General features: G+C 39.1%; 1 protein-coding gene across 1 annotated transcript in view; it reads right to left on the bottom strand.

Annotated features, from left to right (window-relative positions):
• The window catches only part of LOC136886360 (serine/threonine-protein kinase/endoribonuclease IRE1), a 387,729-nt gene that overhangs the window by 223,313 nt on the left and 144,162 nt on the right, over positions 1–20,254 (bottom strand). The window contains exon 5 of the mRNA XM_068231041.1: positions 13,996–14,124. Coding sequence (XP_068087142.1) covers positions 13,996–14,124 — 129 coding nt within the window. The remainder of the gene's footprint in view (positions 1–13,995; positions 14,125–20,254) is intronic.

Here is a 20,254-nt window from a genome sequence, read left to right as displayed (position 1 = left end):
ACTAGGTGGACAATTACATCACCAATTTTCTATTCCATTAGAATCGCTTTGCGCTTGTCCCCAGGGACAGCTCCCAACAATATATTCAGTACATATGCTCCTAATCTGTGTTCCAGTGAAGAAGATCTCTTCTACAATGCATTGCTCACAGCAATATCTGAAACACCTCAGTCCTATGTTTTCTTCATCCTGGGAGACATCATACAATAAGTGAAGTGTGATATGCTTGTGAACTACAACCCATGGAAACATTTTTAAATTAGGGTCAATTGAATGAAACAAAAATTGTCACATAGACCTAGTTGTATTTAATGTTGTATTGATCTTACCTTGTTTAATGGATTGCTGAAAATAATACTTCTTGTTTTATTGATTTTTCGTTTGGGTATTAAATGTAACTGATAGTCCTTCCCTCATATTATTCCTGATCTAGATATATCTTGGCTGGTTAGACATTTTAAATTAAGTCAGGTTCATCACACCGACTACAGTATAATTATTTTATTCCCTCTTTATTTTTACCCTAAATGTCCTGCGTGGAGTACTGTACATTTTAATTGATCCTTATAAAATTTATACTTGCTTCATGTCAACAATAGAATCTTGGACGTGGCCACCATTGTTTTATAATACGTGCTTCTTCTTCTTCTTCTTCTTCTTCTTCTTCTTCTTCTTCTTCTTCTTCTTCTTCTTCTTCTTCTTCACTGGGTGTAATAACCTGATAGGTCTGTCAGTTGTTTATTGGTTTCTTCCATGTTTGGTGTGGGCTTGATGTATCCTGGCTTGGTCTGAATTTAATTCATTTTGTTTTGGTTTGGAGACCCTCCGTGGCTCAGGCGGCAGCGCGCTGGCCTCTCACTGCCGGATGCCATGGTTCAAATCCCGGCCACTCCATGTGAGATTTGTGCTGGACAAAGTGGAGGCAGGACAGGTTTTTCTCTGGCTACTCCAGTTTTCCCTGTCATCTTTCATTCCAGCAACACTCTCCATTAACATTTCACTTCATCTGTCAGTCATTTATCACTGCCCCAGAGGAGTGCAACAGGCTTCGGCACATTTCCTAACCTCGCCGCTAGTTAGGGGCTTCATTCATTCCATTCCTTACCCAGTCGAATGACTGGAAACAGGTTGTGGATTATATATCCGTACCTGAGAAGCAAAAGGGCTTATGTCCAACATTGGACATAATCCCTTGGACATAAGCCCTTCTGCTTCTCATGTAGGGATACCTGTTTTGGAATTGTGACTATGTTCTCTGCACATTAAATGGTTTTACTTCATCCCGACTGGATTTTAAAAGAATTTTTTTTACATGTTTGTGATTCTATGCATATTTTCACTTTTCTTACATTTTGGTATTGGTATTACAATGCTCCAGATGCTGCGACTTTCACCGAGGCTAGCATGGATGATGATGATGATGATGATGATGATATTCTTTTTTTCTAAAATTCATCATCAACATCATCACCACCACCATCATCCACTTCTTTCCCCTTATCCAGGTCCTGCTCGGTCGGGACATTTATGACACTTCTCCATCATCTCTCCTTCCACCTTTCCTCTTCCATCATTTTGTCCTAGTCCAGGTTTCTTCATGCACTCCTCTTTATTGAATCGGTCCACCTAGTTCTAGGTCCCTCTCTCTCTCTCTCTCTCTCTCTCTCTCTCTCTCTCTCTCTCTCTCTCTCTCTCTCTCTCTCCCGAACATCATCTCCATCATCTGTTTCATTATTCTTTTCTCATCTATACTCTTTAAATGTCCAAACCATATCAGTTTATTCCTGTCAATTATCTCATTTAGGTTTTCTATTCCAAATTCCCTTCTAACATCTTCATTTATCAATCTGCCTTTCCTTGTCTTTCCTATCACACTTCTTAGAAATTTCATTTCGCTGGCTTGAATTCTACTGTCATCCCTACTTGTTTGTCACTGTCCTGGTCTCAGCTGCATAAGTCAATATGGGTGTATAAAATATTTTATACATTACCTCTTTACACTTCCTTGGAACCTCCTTATTCCAGAGAACATTTCTTACAGTCTGGTAGAAAGCATTGCTCTGTTGTAACCTCTAACTAATATCCATGTCCATGCTGAGTGGTAAAATCTGTGTTATTTTGGGGTGAACAATCACTGTACAATGGACCTAGTCAATGCAGTAGCCTCTAATAGTGCGCTGCAACAAACACCGGTAGACATGGCTTTGTTTATAGACGATTACTTCTGTCTTCTGCAGAATTTCATGAAATATTGCTCAAGACACAAACCTGACTGTCCTGGACACTCTCTACAGTAGAGCATACAGTCCTGCACTGCCGCTCCTTCTAACACTGTCTGCTCAGCTTCCGTGATCTATGCCAATTCTCCTTATCGACACATTTACTGGTAAAATGTGAAAATGTGTTCCTGTATGTGGTATGATAGATTTTGGGAGACTACGAGGCGGTGTTTCTTCAGTTGAGAAGGCCCTGCAACCTCACTATTCTCGTTGACATCGCAGAAAATGATATTGAATTGTAATGACTACAGATATAGTAACTAATAATTATCCTGATGCCCAGTTTGAGCACGTGTTTAACAAACTCTTTACAATGCAAGATAAAAGATACGCTTGTTTACATAGGTACTAGTGGAAATGTGAGCATCCAATGACTCTAATATGTACTAATATTATGTAACTAGCACATATCTAGGTTATATTAGCCGGGCGGTCTGTAAAAACGGACCACAAATCCATTTTTTTTTTTTTAGTTCACAACATTTTGACTCATTTTCCTCATGATAAACCTTTCATCACTTTTTTTTTTTTTTGCTAGTTGTTTTAGGTCGCACCGACACAGATAGATCTTACGGCGACGATGGGACAGGAAAGGGCTAGGAGTGGGAAGGAAGCGGCCGTGGCCTTAATTAAGGTACAGCCCCAGCATTTGCCTGGTGTGAAAATGGGAAACCACGAAAAACCATTTTCAGGGCTGCTGACAGTGGGATTCGAACCTACTATCTCCCGAATACTGGATACTGGCCGCACTTAAGCGACTGCAGCTATCGAGCTCGGTCCTTTCATCATTTAAGAATGTAAACAATATGATGCAACATTCTAAATGTTTAGATATAATATATACATTTTGTCCCTTTATATTACCTCATATTGCTGAAGATGGCCCAAGGAGGCCAAAATATGTCCTAATTATGTAATGTTTTTGCACACCTTGTACATCTGTGGAAAGTACTGGAATGACTGAAGATTCATGGACTGATTTGCCAACTGGAAAAGTGCCAATTCGTGCAGTCCCGCGTAGAACATCTTGGCCACGTCCTAACATCTGAAGGCTTAGAATGGCAACCGGAGAAGAATCGAGCTATCGAAAAAACTGAATGTCCGTGGACCAAATGACAAGTACAGTAGAGTCTCGATTATCCGACCTAAACGGGACCTGGAGTACGTCGGATCACCGAAAATGTCGGATAATACAGAATAACTTTGAAAACGAACGGAAACAAACAGGAAGGCTGTACTGTAGTACTAAAACAATGACGTGTTTTCCGGTATTGCATTATCAGTTCAATTGTACAGTACATGCAGTATTGAACGAAAACATTCCAGATTTCTTACGAAAGGAAACTTTTCTCCACAGATATTAAGCTGCCTAATGCCGTACCGTTTTTTTTTCCACCGATCAAGCCACCCAGCACTGGCAGGAAAATTAGGGTCCCGTTCTTTAAACTCCTACTGGAAATACGCAGCCCTTTCCTGTAGGATGGGGCCAGATGTTGGCAGGTCCTTTTCTCGGTGTTGAGATAACCAAAGAAATAGTGCTTCACTTACTTTTTCGTACTCACATTTTTCATTTTTTCTCTGCTCTGGTAGAGCACCACTTTTAAATTTCTTCCCTCTGTTTTTTTCAGTCTCCCACTGTAACACATCCAACATCCGTAATCTGAAGCCACATTTTAAAGAATTTCCCCTTTGTCCAGTCTCTTTAATGCACTCAACTTGTCTTCCATAGGAACAATCACATTCTTCCATTTACTCGCTATACTCACAGAGGATATGAAAACTATAACATCCGCACCCAATCAATACTACAATGAACAATGACTGAAGACTCACTGCACCTATCCTTGAGAAAAAAACTGTCCTACCGCCAGCGGTCAGGCCAGTGCTTGTCCCGTGGTCGCACCCTCCACAGCGGGTGTGCCTGAATTTAGTCTCCACCAAAAGTTCAAATTAAGTCTACCAGTGTCGGATAACACGGAATGTCGGATAAGCGAAGGTCGGATGAGCGAGACTCTACTGTACGTCAGTTCCTTGGCTTGTGCGGATGGTATATCAGCTTCGTTCCACACTTTGAAAAGAAGGCAATACCACTCACTGATATACTCCAAAACAACTGCCCAACAGATGGACCAGCAAGGAGAGGCAACATTAAGGCTGTGATATGCAACGCTCCTGGTCTAGTCCATCCTGACCCTTAATAGAAAAATGTGCCTGCAGATGGACGCCAGCGTATCCAGCTTAGGAACAGTGTTATTCCAGGAGAGGAGTGACGGCGGAAGGGACATCATCGAGTATGCCAGCAGAAAGCTATCTCCCAACGAACAACGCTACTGCACTGCCGAAAAGGAAGCCTTAGCCGTGGTGTGAGCCATGAGAAATTCAGAGGCTACGTGGAGAGAAGGAACTTTCAGGTCTACAGCGATAACACTGCTCTAAAATCGCTGAACTTGGTCTCTGGCTCAAAGTCTAAATTGATGCAATGGTCTCTGTTAAACACAGAACTTGATTTAAAAAAATTTTTTTTTTGCAAGTTGCTTTATGTTGCACCGATACAGATAGGTGTTATGGTGACGATGAGACAGGAAATGGCTAGGAGTGAGAAGGAAGCAGCCATGGCCTTAATTAAGGTACAGCCCCCAGCATTTGTCTGGTGTGAAAATGGGAAACCACGGAAAACCATTTTCAGGGCTGGCGACAGTGGGATTCGAACCTACTATCTCCTGAATACTGGATACTGGCTGCACTTAAGCAACTGCAGCTATCAAGCTTGGTAGAATTTGATTTCGATGTGTGTCACGTCCCAGGAGCAGACAGCTTATCTAGGCACCCGGCGATGGAACCTGAAGCTAGGAGCACCACTGTCAAGAGGGATTATCCACGAAAACACAAGAGTGAGATTAAGGAGCCTGTCCAAATGACTATCAAGAAGGAACGTGATCTGGGAGTAATCAAACAGTGGCAAAAACAAGATATGTCCTGTAGGACCATGACGCAGTGGATTAGGAGACAGAACACCGAGAGTCGACTCGTCCTGAGGGAATTCAAGATGTGCTGAAAGAACTTCTGCGTTGGTGGAGGACTCTTAATATACATCCAACACGCCTGCAGTAGTGGTGATCCCTAGACAGCACACGACGGACAGCCTCGAGAAGTTCCACGACAGCACTGAAGCCGGATATCCAGGAGGCAAAGAGACTTGCCAGTCTATCCGACGAAGATTCATCTGCGTCAACATGTGGAAAGACATCCTCGACTATGTGAAAGGGTGCTACATCTGTGCCTACACCAAGGCAAGCAACAGGAAGGCCTATTCCAGTCAGCGAAGAAGACGGCTGTAACGCCCTTGGGATGTCATAGCCCTGGACTTGATGGGTCCTTACCCTAGAAAACCACGGGGGTAAAACAGAACTCCTAGTAATCACCGACCTCTTCACAAGATGGATTAAGGCCTTTCCGATAAAAGAAGTCACAAAGGGACACATCACCAGCCTTGTACATGATGAGGTATACAGCCGCTACGGTTATCCACGGTGCAATGTCAGACAATGGGAGTCAGTTCACGTCAAGGAAGTGACAGCAAATGATGGTAGAATGGGGTTGGGAGCACTGGACCACCCCTTTCTGCAACCCAAGGGCCAATCCAATGGAACGACGGAACCAGGAGCTGAAAAGGATGCTACGGGTCCACCTGATAGACAAAGAACATCGACTGTGGGACCGTCAGATACCGCAGTCACTCTTTGCCCTGCGACGACACATTAACCATGTCACCGGCTATTCCCCAGCGGAGCTGTTCCTTGGTCGACAGCTATACGGCACCGGGGATGGGGAGATTCGTCCACCACCCACTTCTGGTCAAGATGATGCAGCAATTTCCCTGGCAGAGTGGCAGCAGCAGCAACAGCAGCAGAACATCAAGGAGAAGCAAGCTTTGGCCGAGAAGAGATCCCTAACCCAGGCCAAGGCTCAAGATGTCGAAGAAACCCACCCCTTCCTATCAGGCCAACAGGTACTGCGACGTAACAACGCAGTCAGTAATAAGATTGGAGGGTTTCACGCAGGTCTCGCACCTAAGTGGGTTGGTCCCATCGAGGTGGATAAGCAGCTGGATCATGGGCTCTACTTACTAAAGACCAACCCTCCTGTCAAGGTTCATGCATCGGAGTTGCAGCGAGTCACCCAACCGCTGTTCATACAGAGTAAGCCTGGTACTACTAGAGGAGAGGCTAGTGATGACACAGCTCACTCTGGTCATGAGGAAAACTCATCGACTATCATCGACGAAGAGGCTGGCGGCGAGATAAACTCGACCCCTGACACAGCCCGATCCGGTCAAGAGGAGGAGAGCACATCCAGCGACGTCACAGAAGAGAGAAGATACAATCTTCGACCAAGGCAAAGTCAAGATTACAATTATTGTGTCCACCTTTTCAATACAAGTATATTTTTTAGTGATTCATGTACAATTTAATCACTAAAAAGTATACTTGTATTGAAAAGGCAAACACAATAATTTTAATCTTGAAAGCGTTTTACTTACTGTATCTTCAATACGGAACAAAATGAGATTAGTTACTTGTAACAAGGCAAAGTCAACGAGTGTGACAGACTCTGGACATTGTTTCAAGTTATAGGGGGGATAATGATGCAAGTGTGATAAACTGATACGACTTGAAACCAATATACTCTCACCCATGGGTAAATAATGCAAGTATCGAGCTTAAATTATTATTATTATTATTATTATTTACATAGTTGAATGATTGCATTGTTTGTGAGGTTATATCATGAAACATGTACTGTGTATAGACATTTATATGAGTTCAGTTAATGTAAGAACCTGTATATAATTTATTATTACCTGTATATATGATGTGTAATCCACTACATTATTGTGAAACACACTGTAACATCCAGAATGACGTATCTTTGACACTAGATGATGGCAGAATATTCTGTACATTATATTTATGTATTAAGCACTCTAGAATTTACGAGAAGGTATTATGTAACATATCTTTCTAGAAGCCTGGCCAGGCACTTATATAAGGAGGTGGTCTTGAGGGTGGAGAGGAGTTATTCCTTAGTTGGAGTTATGTTTTAACAGGAGTATATTAGTGATCTCGTGTTGTGTTTAAGCAGAAATGTTTGTAGACAGTCAGTCGTCATCTGTTTCAAGGTTGTAATCTGCATGTGCTCCGTGATAGGCAGTTGTTAAAATGGTGGTTTGTTGATGTTTTCGGAGTGAAGTGTTTTATTTGTGACGGCAGTGATTAAGGTTATGTGAATTTAATTTGTAAAAAATTGTGAACAAATCTGTTATTTTCTATTTATTTTTATTTATTTATTTATTTATACGCAAGTTGACAGTATTTTTTGTGCGCCTTTGTGGATACATCAAGAGGTGTGGTGATATGTTTTGTTTGAGTTAATCTATCTTCTTCTTTTGCATGAAGGATGCTTGCCCTTATATTCTGCACATCTCCCTTGATGGTCAAAAACCAGTTTTCTAACCTTCCTTCAACAGCAGAAACACGGCTCCCAAAATTTCCCTCAACAGCAGAAATAGTGCTTTCAAAATTTCCCTCAACGACAGAAATCCTCCCCTCAACCTGTAGCTTTATGCCGGAAACCTGGATTTCCATCTCCTCCTTGAGATATCCCCTTCCAGCTGGCTTAGCCTACTATCGATGTGTTCAACCTGTCCCAGTTTTGACCTGATGTCTGATATCTGCTGCATTAATAGATTGGTGACGTCGCTAATTTGCGATGAAATTTTGTCATTTACGGTTTCGATTCTAAGCCCTGTTCAACTTTGTAAACCTGCAGGATCTCTGTAATTCTTAAGAATAAGGTATCCCAGTTATACATTGCTTTAAATTGAACCTTAAATTGTGCATTACTCATTGACAGCTCACTTGTTGTCTATGTTAGATGAACAAAACAAAACTTGTATCACAATTCTGTGACGCTGCTTTACTGAGATAGCAGCTTACAAACCTCTGTTTTACACTGAACCCTCTTCTGTTTTTATCTTGGAATCTCCTACCCGGAATTCTCGTCACACGTCTTTGTTATTGCAGCAGGCAATCGTTACCAGTTATTGACGACATTCAAAAGTATCTGCAATCATTGCATGGAGAAGTAGCCGTGGCAGCTAGAGATAGGTCGAACAAAGTGATCCGTTCAAATCCTGACTTTTGAATCGTCAAATTTACATGACAGATTGTGGTGAAAATGCAAAAGACACACAATTTGACCTCACTTTGTCCCAAATGTTTTTATTTAAGTACCGGTATGCACTTGTCACTTCATATGATGTAGAAAGGTCTTTTTCTGTGTTTAAGAATATGCTGACAGATAAACGGATGAGCACAAATCAAGAAAATTTGGAGAAATTATGGTGGTAGTTGTACAATGTTTCAAACGGAACTGAATTTTGATAGTGCATATTTTCCAGTTTATTGTGTATGTTTTGCCATATGATAGTGCATGAATGCATGCATATTTTGAGGTTTGATAATGCATGGAAAGCCAGGCTCTACACTCATATATACAGGTAATAATAAATTATATACTACAAGGGTCGAGTCATAAATCATGGCAACTATTTTTTTTCTCGGGAACAGGAGGCAACACTGAAAATCTAAGATATGCATTTGGAAATATAGGGCATGTACTTATGCATGGTGCCTGAAGACAAATTCTGACTTCAGGAGATTCTCGTAGGAAAGTGACAGAACACAGGCCATTGGTAAACATTGTTTTATTATGGTATAGACAGCAAATACACAAAACTATGTACAAAGGACAGGTCTCCACTGGCTACAAACCTTCGAAATAATCACCCAAGTTTTCCACTGTGCGTTGCCAGCAGTGGGGCAGGCGATGAATACCATTCGCTGTATGTGTATTGCTAACATGCAACACCTCTCCCTGAAATACTGTTATGACGTCCTTTTTGTTAGCAAACGTCCACGTAATGGCTTCTTGACTTCAGGGATTAAATCATAGTCACATGGGCTCTGCATGGCATTCGGGTGCATTTCTGCCGCGGAGAACTGCTATTTGAATATACGATCGTTGCTCCTGCTTGTTGACTTCCATTTTGTGACACTCTCACTCACACACTGAACTTGGGGGCATGCTTAGATCCCACACTATTGTTTACATACACCATCTAGTGGCATCATACGCAAGTACATACCGTACGTTTCCAAATGCATATCTTAGACTTTCCGTGTTGTCTCCTGTTCGTGAGAAAAAAAACATTTGCCATGACTTATGACTCGACCTACGTATTTATTACAGGTTCTTACATTAACTGAACTCACATAAATGTCTATATACAGTACATGTTTCAGGACATAACCTCACAAACAATGCAATCATATGACTACGTAAATAATAATAATAATAATAATAATAATAATAATAATAATAATAATAATAATAATAATAATAATCATCATAATAATAATAATAATAATAATTCGAGTTTGATAATTGCATTATTTACCCATGGGTGAGACAATATTGTTTTCAAGTTATATCAGTGTACCACACTTGCGTCAATTTTAACCTTCATCGATAATTCTGATGGCTTAGGTACTGGGTGCATTAGAATTCATCAAAGATAGGGCTTCATCCCACAAACACGCAGGTCATCTATAAGGCATCAACTCGAAAGACCTTGCACTAGGTCTCTCTGGAGGCCACATGCTATTAATTAAATTTCATCAGAAATCTTTTGTTTCTTCCCAAAGAATGACAAAACATGCCTTTGATGTGACAAAAAACTGGTTACTGAAACAAAGTCATTATATGTAACTTAACTTGTAAATGAGAGAAGGCAAGACAACTGTATACAAATGATTCAACATCACCTGTTCACTTGCTTCAATACGTGCTTGCTAGGGAATGCAGATTCCTGGCAGGGAAGAGGCTTGGCCATACATGCGCATTGAAAGTTTCAGGTCTAACTTGTAGAATATTATAACTACATAATAGAAATCACAAAATAATATGTTTTAAAAATCCAAAACATTCATTGAAGAACTTAAAATTTTCTGCAATTTTCTTTTAAATTTTGTTGCCCATGTTTCTGGAAACTTTAGAGGACTACAGAAATAATTTAGACGCCTGGGACTTGTGAGTGTCCACTTATTTACACCCCTGCCTTAAAGCAAGAGAGTTTTACATTCATCAACAAAATCTATTGTGAATAGAAAAGGTTAACTATGGACTCATCACTATCAGATATCGTATCATTTCCATAAATAACTTTGAAAACAATTTCTAAAACTGTTATTTTGCTTTACGTCCCACACAAGTTCTTTTACATGCCAGTAAATTTACCAACACAAGGCTGACGTATTTGAGCACCTTCAAATACCACCAGACTGGCGAAAACAACTTCTTAACCAACCAGCATTCTAAAGGAATCTTACACTGGAGCAGATACATAGATGACATAATATGCTTGTTGTTGTTGTTGTTGTTCCAAGTCATCAATCCACAGACTCGTTTGATGCAGCTATCCATGCCACCCTATTCTGTGCTAACATTTTCATTTCTTGCATCTGGCAGATGTGTGTTCGAACCTCACTGTCGGCAGACCTGAAGATGGTTTTCCGTGGTTTCCCATTTTCACACCAGGCAAATATGCTGGGACTGTACTTTAATTAAGGCCATAGCCTTGTTATAATAAAGTAAGAAATCAAGAATGCGACCTCTAACCTGCAAAACCTAAACAACATTGATGCCCACATCAAATTTACGATTGAGTCCGAAAATAATAAAGTAATTAATTTTCTGGATTTAACTATTCTCAGAAACCCTTTTGCTCTTTCATACAGAATCTTCAGAAAACCAACACGAACTGCCAATACTATTCGCCAAGATTCCAAATACCCCCAAACACACAAACGTGCAGCGTACAATAGCATGGTTCATTGTGCATTCACAATACCTATGACTAAGAAAGACCTCAATAACAAACTCAACACTATAAGGGCAATCGCCAAATTTAACGGTTACAACAGATCATTTATAGAACAGATAATCAATAAATTCAGACACCGGCTTAAGACTACTCTCACAAAAGAAAAACCTAAAACTACCATTTCATCTACTTTTACACTGATTGACGATGTCCATCAAATCACCAATCTCTTTCGAAAACATAACGTAAAAATTTTCTTCAGAACTAATAACAGGACTTCAGAAATTATACACAATTCAGCATCTGTCAATACCTCTAACAGATTTTCTAAATCCGGAATCTACAGATTCAAGTGTAATGACTGCACTGCCTCTTACGTGGGCAAACAGGACGCAGCTTCACAACCAGATATTCAGAGCATGTCAACGCAGTAAGATATAACAAGTTTTCTGCTATAGGCCAACATATTCATGGCTCTAATCATAAGTTCACTGACATAGAACATAACTTTGAGATACTTCAAATAGCAAACAAAGAGCCAATTATGAATATTGTCAAAAATTGTTTCATTCATTGCGATCAATATTTCAACCTTAACTATAATTTAAATGAAATTTCCAAGAAATCTAATATTCTTTTCGATGTCTTAATTAAATGGTTAAAAAATATTAGACTGCCTAAAAACAACTCGATCTTTCAAACCATACGTAATATATATCTTCATCAGTTACCCCCACTACCACATCCCTCGCTCCACCTTAGCTCCTCGACAGCTGCTCCGCCTCTACCCCTCCCCTCCCCTCCCCTCTCCTCTCCTCCCCTCCGCTGTGGCCCTTAACCTCAAGATTCCATCCATCAGTCCAGCTCCATCCGCCGATCAAACAGGCTGCTCAAGGCAAGTTTGTTTCTAGTCGTTTCTCGTCATTTCTAGACATTTCCTTTCAGTCTTTCCTCCCTATCTTTTACCTAATTCGGCTTTTAATTTCTTTTCCAGGTTCTAAAACCCCATATTGAAGTGAGAATTAATTCTTTAGGTCTAACCAAGTCCATCACATGCACGTTTATTTTTCGGAACCAAACCATAGATCAAACGAAGTGTTAACTTCACATGACATTAAACTCTGCAGCGTAATTTCCACAAGATCAAAGAACTAAACACAAATACAAGCTGGACAAACCACCACATGTACAAAACAACGGAGTCATCATCATTTTAAAAGGATTTTATACTGAAGTCTAATATCATTATGTACCATATTTTATTTAATATTCATCTATGCAGGTGTTACAGTGTGTTTTGAAGTTGTTGTTTTCTTTGTTATTGTGTTTGCCTGATTTGACTCATTGGCTGACGATGGCACAAGTTTAGTGCCGAAACTTAATTGATTCACATTAATAAATGTCTTTGTATTGAATAGGAGGACCCCTATTAACTTCAATTATTGTGATAAGAGAGGTAGTGATGAGGTGTCTGGGAGGAACAGCAGGGGAGTTCGAGATATGTCTGATGGATATATAATGATGGGTAGCTATAGTGGTTATAAGTAAGAATAGTAAATTAAATAATGATATTTTATTGTATGAATAATGTGTGGAGTGAAGCAGTTCATACAGGAACTGATAAGCGAGGAAATTACAGCACACAAATGCAGCAGATTACAGTTAATCTTCTGTTAATCTTCATGCCCCAGCCAGCAGTCAACACTGCCGGGGGGGGGGAGCAATTATCCCTTTATACCAATTACTACTACCTTCGTGAGTAGCCTTGTGAACCTTTGGCAAATCCTCAGGCTCCAGCCTGCAGTTTGCACTGCAGGGGGAACAATTATCTCTCTATACCAAACCCCTACCATATTCATGAGCAGCCTCGTGAATCTCTGGTAATCGTTGAATAGCAGCTGGATACCACGACCCTCCGCGCAGTGATCACTGTGGGAAGGGCCCACAATTCCAGTAACTTACATTTTAGTTCATTTAATTTTTTGTTTTGGTTATTCGAGTACCCTTATCTATTATTATGCTTATTCTTATCTTGATATTATTTTATCTAGAGTATAGTTGAAGATGTTCGCCTTGGTTGGGCAATGTTATTTCTCTCCATTAAGTATCACTAAGTTAGGAAATACTGGAGATCTGGAGGGAAATAATAATTATATATTATAAATAAATAAATAAAATAAATGTAAAGAAGATGGAGGAGGAATGAGTACCAAACCAGGAGAGAAGTTTGAGGGAAAGAGAACGTGAGAGAGACCTAGAAGAAGATGGATTGTTTCAATAAAGATGACTACAAGAAGAAACCTGGATTAGGACAAAATGATGGAAGAGGAATGGTGGAAGGGGAGAGAAAATTGGAGAAGTGTCACAAATGCCCTGACCTGGCAGGAGTTAGATAAGGGGAAAGGAGGAGGATGATTAATAATGCTGAATATGCCACTACACACCCAAGTCACCACTGTAAAACAATGCCCATTTAAAACTACCACAAAATGAATTTTTACTAGTTAAATAATGATCATTCAGCTGCCATTTGTTTACCAATCCCACAAGTCAGATGATGAATGAAAAAAAATTTGATGAAATATTACTCAACAAATTGTCCCATTTATAGGATTCAACATGAAGGAAAATCTCGAGATAATTCTCTATTAAACTATGTTAACTTCTTTTTGGCCTCCTCTGAGTACAGTTCATTACTTATTTATGGCTGTCAAATCTCATAATCTCTCCATCCACATGAAAAACAACTCCTCCTACAAAGAAAATACTCACCTGTTCTACCAATGAGGATTGCATCTGGATTTGTAATGGGACATGTATTGTCCCAAAAGTCACAACTTAAAATTTGCTGCTTGGTTCCAGTTTTGGGGTTAACAGAATACCATGTATCCATCTTCTTGCCTATAAACAGCATAACACAGAGAAATTTATAAAACAAAAAATGTAAATCTCAAAACTAATCATTTACATGTGGTATGAATTTGGCATATCAAAGATCTCTAGCGACACCCATACTCCCAACAGTTACTTTGAAGTTGAATGACAGTACATGAATTGGAAACGTTCATTATCCTGAAGTCAGTAACCTATCCAACTCCTACCAAATGCAGGTATTTGGATTTGACATCATTATTTAGACAGCCTGCATGTCAATTTTGATGTGTTTTACTCAACCAGATAGTAGAGAAACCAGAAATTTATTAAGTTATCTCCTGCTGAGTTTCAATTAAATACGTTGAATAAATACTGAATATGTCACCAGAAAATGTTTACAAGCCAACATAGTGACACAATGACTGCCTCATGGACATTTCTCTGTCCTACAAAAATCTGTTTACCTTTGCTTTGTTCGAATCAGTGACTTTCAGATATAGAAGCAAACACACCACCATTAATCCAGAGAGAGAGACTTTTTAAGTTAAAATGTTTTTTCAACTATGAATATTTCCATCACCTACTCATGGAAGACACCCTTGATCAAATAACCGATTTATTTTGAGGAACAGTACTTTCTCAGGGTAACCTGGCTATTATTAGCCTGGTGCAACCCTTATAGGATAAATTACCTGTTGCGAGTGAGCAGCACTTTCATGTAATGGAAAATGCATGTTACTGTGGAGGAAGGTTAGTGTTGTATGTGGTATGCACGTTGCAGGTGTGATGAGGACAGCACACCCAAGACCTCAAGCAGAGGAAATCGACCACTCACAGATACGCGCAATAGTAAATACATCGCTCCGTAAAATTCAGTCAGATCCACATAAGGCGCCGACCTCATTTGAGGAACGACTTTGCAAAACTTGGTTTGTGAAAAAATGAAATTTTTCAGGAGGGACAAATAACTATTTTCCAAGAAGGGCTTTAAAATTACAGACTTCTTTTTTTACACGATTAATTTTATGGTTAGGGCTTATTAAAAGGTGATCAATGGAAATTGTTTAATTTGAGAATTGTACACTCCATGAGGATCCAAAATTCAATAGATTTATCAAAACTTGGTTTCTACATAAAATATTAGTGAACAAATTGTTAGTAAAACACTAGTTATCTTGGTTTTTCCATCAATTAAAGACATTTATTTACAATGTAATATTACAGTACACCATTCCTGCTAATTCTGGCATCTACACTCTTTATGAATATGAATTAATACAGTAAATGAAAAAAAATGTTATACTTGTTCTATGAAATTTATTTACACAAACACTCTATTCACCCTTCACTCAAAATATTCTTCTACAACAGTCTTCAAAATAACGTAAACACTGTCCTTGACATGTACACGCAATACAAATGTAAAAGATACAAAAAAAAGAGAGGAAAATATTATTATTTCTTTTTATCAACCCCAACACTTTGTCCACTTTCCAGTCCACCTCTCCAATATCAGAGACTTGAAGAAAAACTAAAACATTGTTTTTGTCACTTCAGTGCTCTTCATCATATCCTCATAGAAGGATTTGGCATCGTCCGGAACCCCAAAAAATTGCATTAGTTTTACAATATCTTGCTTCTTTTTTTACTCACTTTATTTGATTTCTTCTGAACAGTGGCACCGTCCATTAGTTTAAAGTTTTTGTTCCCTGTCTTCGTTATATCTACCTCCATCTCTAGTCCTGAGAAAATATTTTTCACTGAAACTGACATTGGTCCTCTCCCATACATTTTGTTATATTTTATGACTCGAACCTTTGAAATTTGGAATTGTAACTTATTTTTCAAAAGCTTGCTTGATTTTTCTTTCAGATCATAGACTTTCCAGTTATCTCCCAATAGTTTCACAACGTGGTTTCTCATTATCTCATAGTACTCATATGGAGATAAGATTTCTTCTTTCATTCTGTATTTCTTTTCTAAGTTACCAAATATCTTATCCGGAGGCATAAATCTCTGTCCTCGAATAGGATAGTAGTGCTGAACCTCGAGGAATACCTTCGATTTCACCAAATATCTTTATACAGTAGCCAGAAATATACTATTTTTGTTCTGCAGCATACAGGAATCCAAAAATAATCTAAGAACCAAATTTTCCTCACCTTCCTTCAATAATTTTCTCTCAAGTTCTTCAAGGTAATCTAGTAGAGCCGAAGCTACCACACAGCACCTCTACCAGACTGTGTTTCTAACCAAGTATAGAAATTCATTTCAGATTTATCTATGGATGTTTTATTTCTCATAATACAAAGGTTGTAGGCCAAGCCTGTCTAGAGTAGAAAACTTCTCCACCAGTTAGCTTGGGAAGGGGTTGGTTCTGTTGCATGTCAAACACCACGTCTACATGAGGGTCAGTGGTTTCCTTTATAATCTGGAAAAATCTATTAGCTCTTAATTTTTGTAAACAATACTCAATTTGAGCCTTTTTCTTGCTTTCTAAGTCGCTGCATGATTTTTATTTTAGTAATAATGATTTACAGGTCGAACAAGTATCGGAATGGCAATTGATAAAACCTAGATTGAAGTTTTTATAAAATACACTTTTGAATTTTAATAATGAGCATTTCTTTCTTCCTTCTTGCTGTCTGATGAAATAACTATGCATGGTGTTTATGTTCAGTTCAGGTGGTAAATATGATCTCTTGCATTTATTTCGGCTGTAGTGACTTCCCTGCACTTGTACTGTTTAATGTGTGTTATTATATCTTCCGTGAGTTGCTCCTGTTCCTTCGTTAGGTGAGATCCCCCACGATTTTCTTTTGGGGAGCACCAGTAGTTAGAAAATGTCCCACAATAAGACGAAGTCTACTGTGAGATACACCCGTTATTTCTTGAAAAGCCTTTGCACACACATAGATCACTTCATTGCCCTTCCTTATATCATACCTCACTGACACTCCTTTGGGATTTATAGCAGCACCAGGGTCTACAGTTTGTCTTCTTGGCTGACGAACCTCCATATACTTAAGTAAAAAAAGCATGTTGTTCACATTTTGCTTTATTGAGGTAAAGAAGTTTTCTAAATTCATCCATATCTTCAAAAGAAAGATAGCAACCATGAGGACCTCACTTAGTCACATATTCTTGAGAACAATGATTACAAGTAACATTGAGTTCTCCTGCGCTTTCCCCTGAATATTTCATACTTTTCTTCCTCCTTGAAACACTTCCTCTCCTTTTCTTACCTCGTTCAACTGGTGACACAGGACCTGAATATTCCTCAGCCATGTTAAATTTCTTCAGCATCTGTTTCTTCTTCTCCATCTTCATGCCCAGTAAAGGTATCAACACCTGAGTCGGGGATATCTGAAGGATTGGCCGCTTCAATAATTTTCTCTCAAGTTCTTCAAGGTAATCTAGTAGAGCCGAAGCTACCACACAGCACCTCTACCAGACTGTGTTTCTAACCAAGTGTAGAAATTCATTTCAGATTTATCTATGAATGTTTTATTTCTCATAATACAAAGGTTGTAGGCCAAGCCTGTCTAGAGTAGAAAACTTCTCCAACAGTTAGCTTGGGAAGGGGTTAAATTATTGAACTTCTATAGCACAAAAATTACACAGCCTCTTTCACTGACCTGAGAAGACTAACTATCAATAAAGAATATAAGCAGGCAGGAAGTAACAATCAACAATCAATATTGTTGCATACTCAATAGTGCCACTGTCATATTAAAACCCATTTATGCCCAGATGGGTCGTTTTCGATCCATCAAATTATGCTATCCTTCTTTAAGCTATCACATTCTTGACACTTGTAAGATTAAGTTAACAGTTACATATTTCGTCATACGTTTGGGCAGGAATTTGATTCATTCTTGACGTTATTCTTCATCTGGAGTCAATAGAAGAAAAATGGATTGTCAGCCCTTTGCACGCGGGTGAAGAATAGAACCTCGTGTGGGTCGCTAACGACCCGCTGGGCAGTTACCCGAGAACTATCACCGACTTCCACATTCGCTCAATAACGACCATATATTTAGCTTAAACCTTACGTAATTAGTCTTAGGATCCCTAATTGCTCTGTAATATATTGCAGACTATAGCAAATAACAGTTGCAGAAATTCAGGATGAGCTCGAAGCGGCCAATCCTTCAGATATCCCCGACTCAGGTGTTGATATTAAAGTTAAAAATTAAATAATTGAAAAAGAGGTTCAACCTATTCAATACATAAAAGAAAGGAATGTAGTGATTACATTCTTATTTAATAGTGATTAGAAATGGGACCGGTTTCGACCCTAGTCCAGGTCATCGTCAGCCGTTCAAAACGGAGGAGAAGAAACAGATGCTGACTCTGGTGATGAAGATTGTACAGATCCGGACAGACTAAATCGTGCTCAGCTTCAAGCTCCAGCAGAGTTAGTGATGCAGGTACCAATAAACAGTAACTTCAATTCATAACTTCCTCCCGAATTCAGTGATGAACCTCAACCGCTTCCGGAAAATGAACAAGTTGACGGTAGTGTCTTAGACACAAATTGTACTAATGGGACAGCTAAATGTTACTCTTCCAGTTGGGAAATAGGTGATATGATATTCTCACCCTCTTCTTCGCCCAACGTTCGTCGTCCAGGTAAAATAAATTTTACGATCCGATCATACCCTATAGATTTTTTGGGTGCATATCTGGAAGCAGATACAGTTCTTCAAAGATTGAAATAGACCGTTGGTTATGCCCCTTTCTTCGGCATACTTTTTCTGAGTAGATATGTACCCCTACCACGAAGAAGAATGTCTCAGGGGCTGATGACCTTCGATGTTAGGCCCCTTAAAACAAGCAACAAGCAGAATGTCTCAGTTCCACTGTCAGTTATGGAAAGTGAAGTTACGTGTTTTGGGTACTAAATATTATTATAATTAAACAGAACCATGACAATTATTGCTTTTTGTGTCATTATAAAACTCGTTTCTAAAGGTACGTAAACTGTAAGTCGGTAGAAATAAATTGTCTCTCCGTGTTTCCCGAGCAAGTGCTTAGCGGGTTGTTAACGACCCATGTGTTTATATGGGTTCTAAACAAGTAAATATGGTTTTGTTCATTTCTACATGAACAATGGGTCATACTAAGTGTTTATATATACAAGTTATCAATATCGCAAGAAAAAAATAATTTGGGCATAAATGGGTTAATTTTAAACAAAATCCATGCAGTTATAATGAATAACAGTTTCAGTGACTTCAAAATAAAAATTATTCCCACAGAAAGCAAGTTTTGCTGTAACTCTTGAGTTGTAGAAAGCAATTTTTGGAAAAACTCTCAAACTTTTACAGATTATTATAGCAGCAAAAACAAAGATCTGTAAAGACAGGTTGCACCACCATATAGAGTGCTTTAATATGTGATGAAACAGGAATGCCCTATCAACGTTCGCCGTCAAAGTATTTCTTATGCATCTTGCGCTAACACCCGTCTACTAGGGTTTGAAAAGACCGCTGAGCGCTCCGGCAGCGGATGTGACAGCGAGACAGGTGATCGCTCGCTGCGGGGAGCCGGCCAAGTGACATCCCAATCGAACATTCCATTGCTTCCATTTCATTATCTACAGAATGGAATGTCCGATCAATATTTTAACCATGTCATCATGTAGATATTTATAACAGATAATAATGTACCAAATTTCAAAAAAATCGGTGGAAAAATAGCCAAGTTATTAAATGTTGAAGAATCTTGTATTTGAAACCTCGCAGTCTGACCCACGCATATAAAAGAAGCATGCTGGCTCAGTAGAATTCAGTATGTGTGTGTTTTCATATCCCAGCTGCCACGTCGTGCGCGCCAGTTGTGGAAGTTATACTCGAGATCGTTACTCTGTCCGGCTGAATGCCTATGACTGAACGTGAGTTACACAGTTACATTTTCTATGTGTTAGAAGTGCGATCTTAGGACTTTAACTTCGTGCGAGATTGAAGAAGGCGAATTATCTCGAGTTATTGATAGTGATGAATTTGTACAAACAGTAATGCAACAGTGATAGAGTCGGTTTCACAAAGTGTCGAACTGAAAGGGCTTAGATGATTGATATTTTTAACAATCAAGAAGTGACTTGTGAATTTCATTTCAGTTCACAAAGACTGTACCTCAATTTATTTTACAG

This window comes from Anabrus simplex, chromosome 1 (genome assembly GCF_040414725.1).
Source record: "Anabrus simplex isolate iqAnaSimp1 chromosome 1, ASM4041472v1, whole genome shotgun sequence".
Lineage (NCBI taxonomy): Eukaryota > Metazoa > Arthropoda > Insecta > Orthoptera > Tettigoniidae > Anabrus > Anabrus simplex.
Note: the sequence above shows the minus strand (reverse complement) of the source record. Positions and strands in the feature narration are given on the sequence as shown.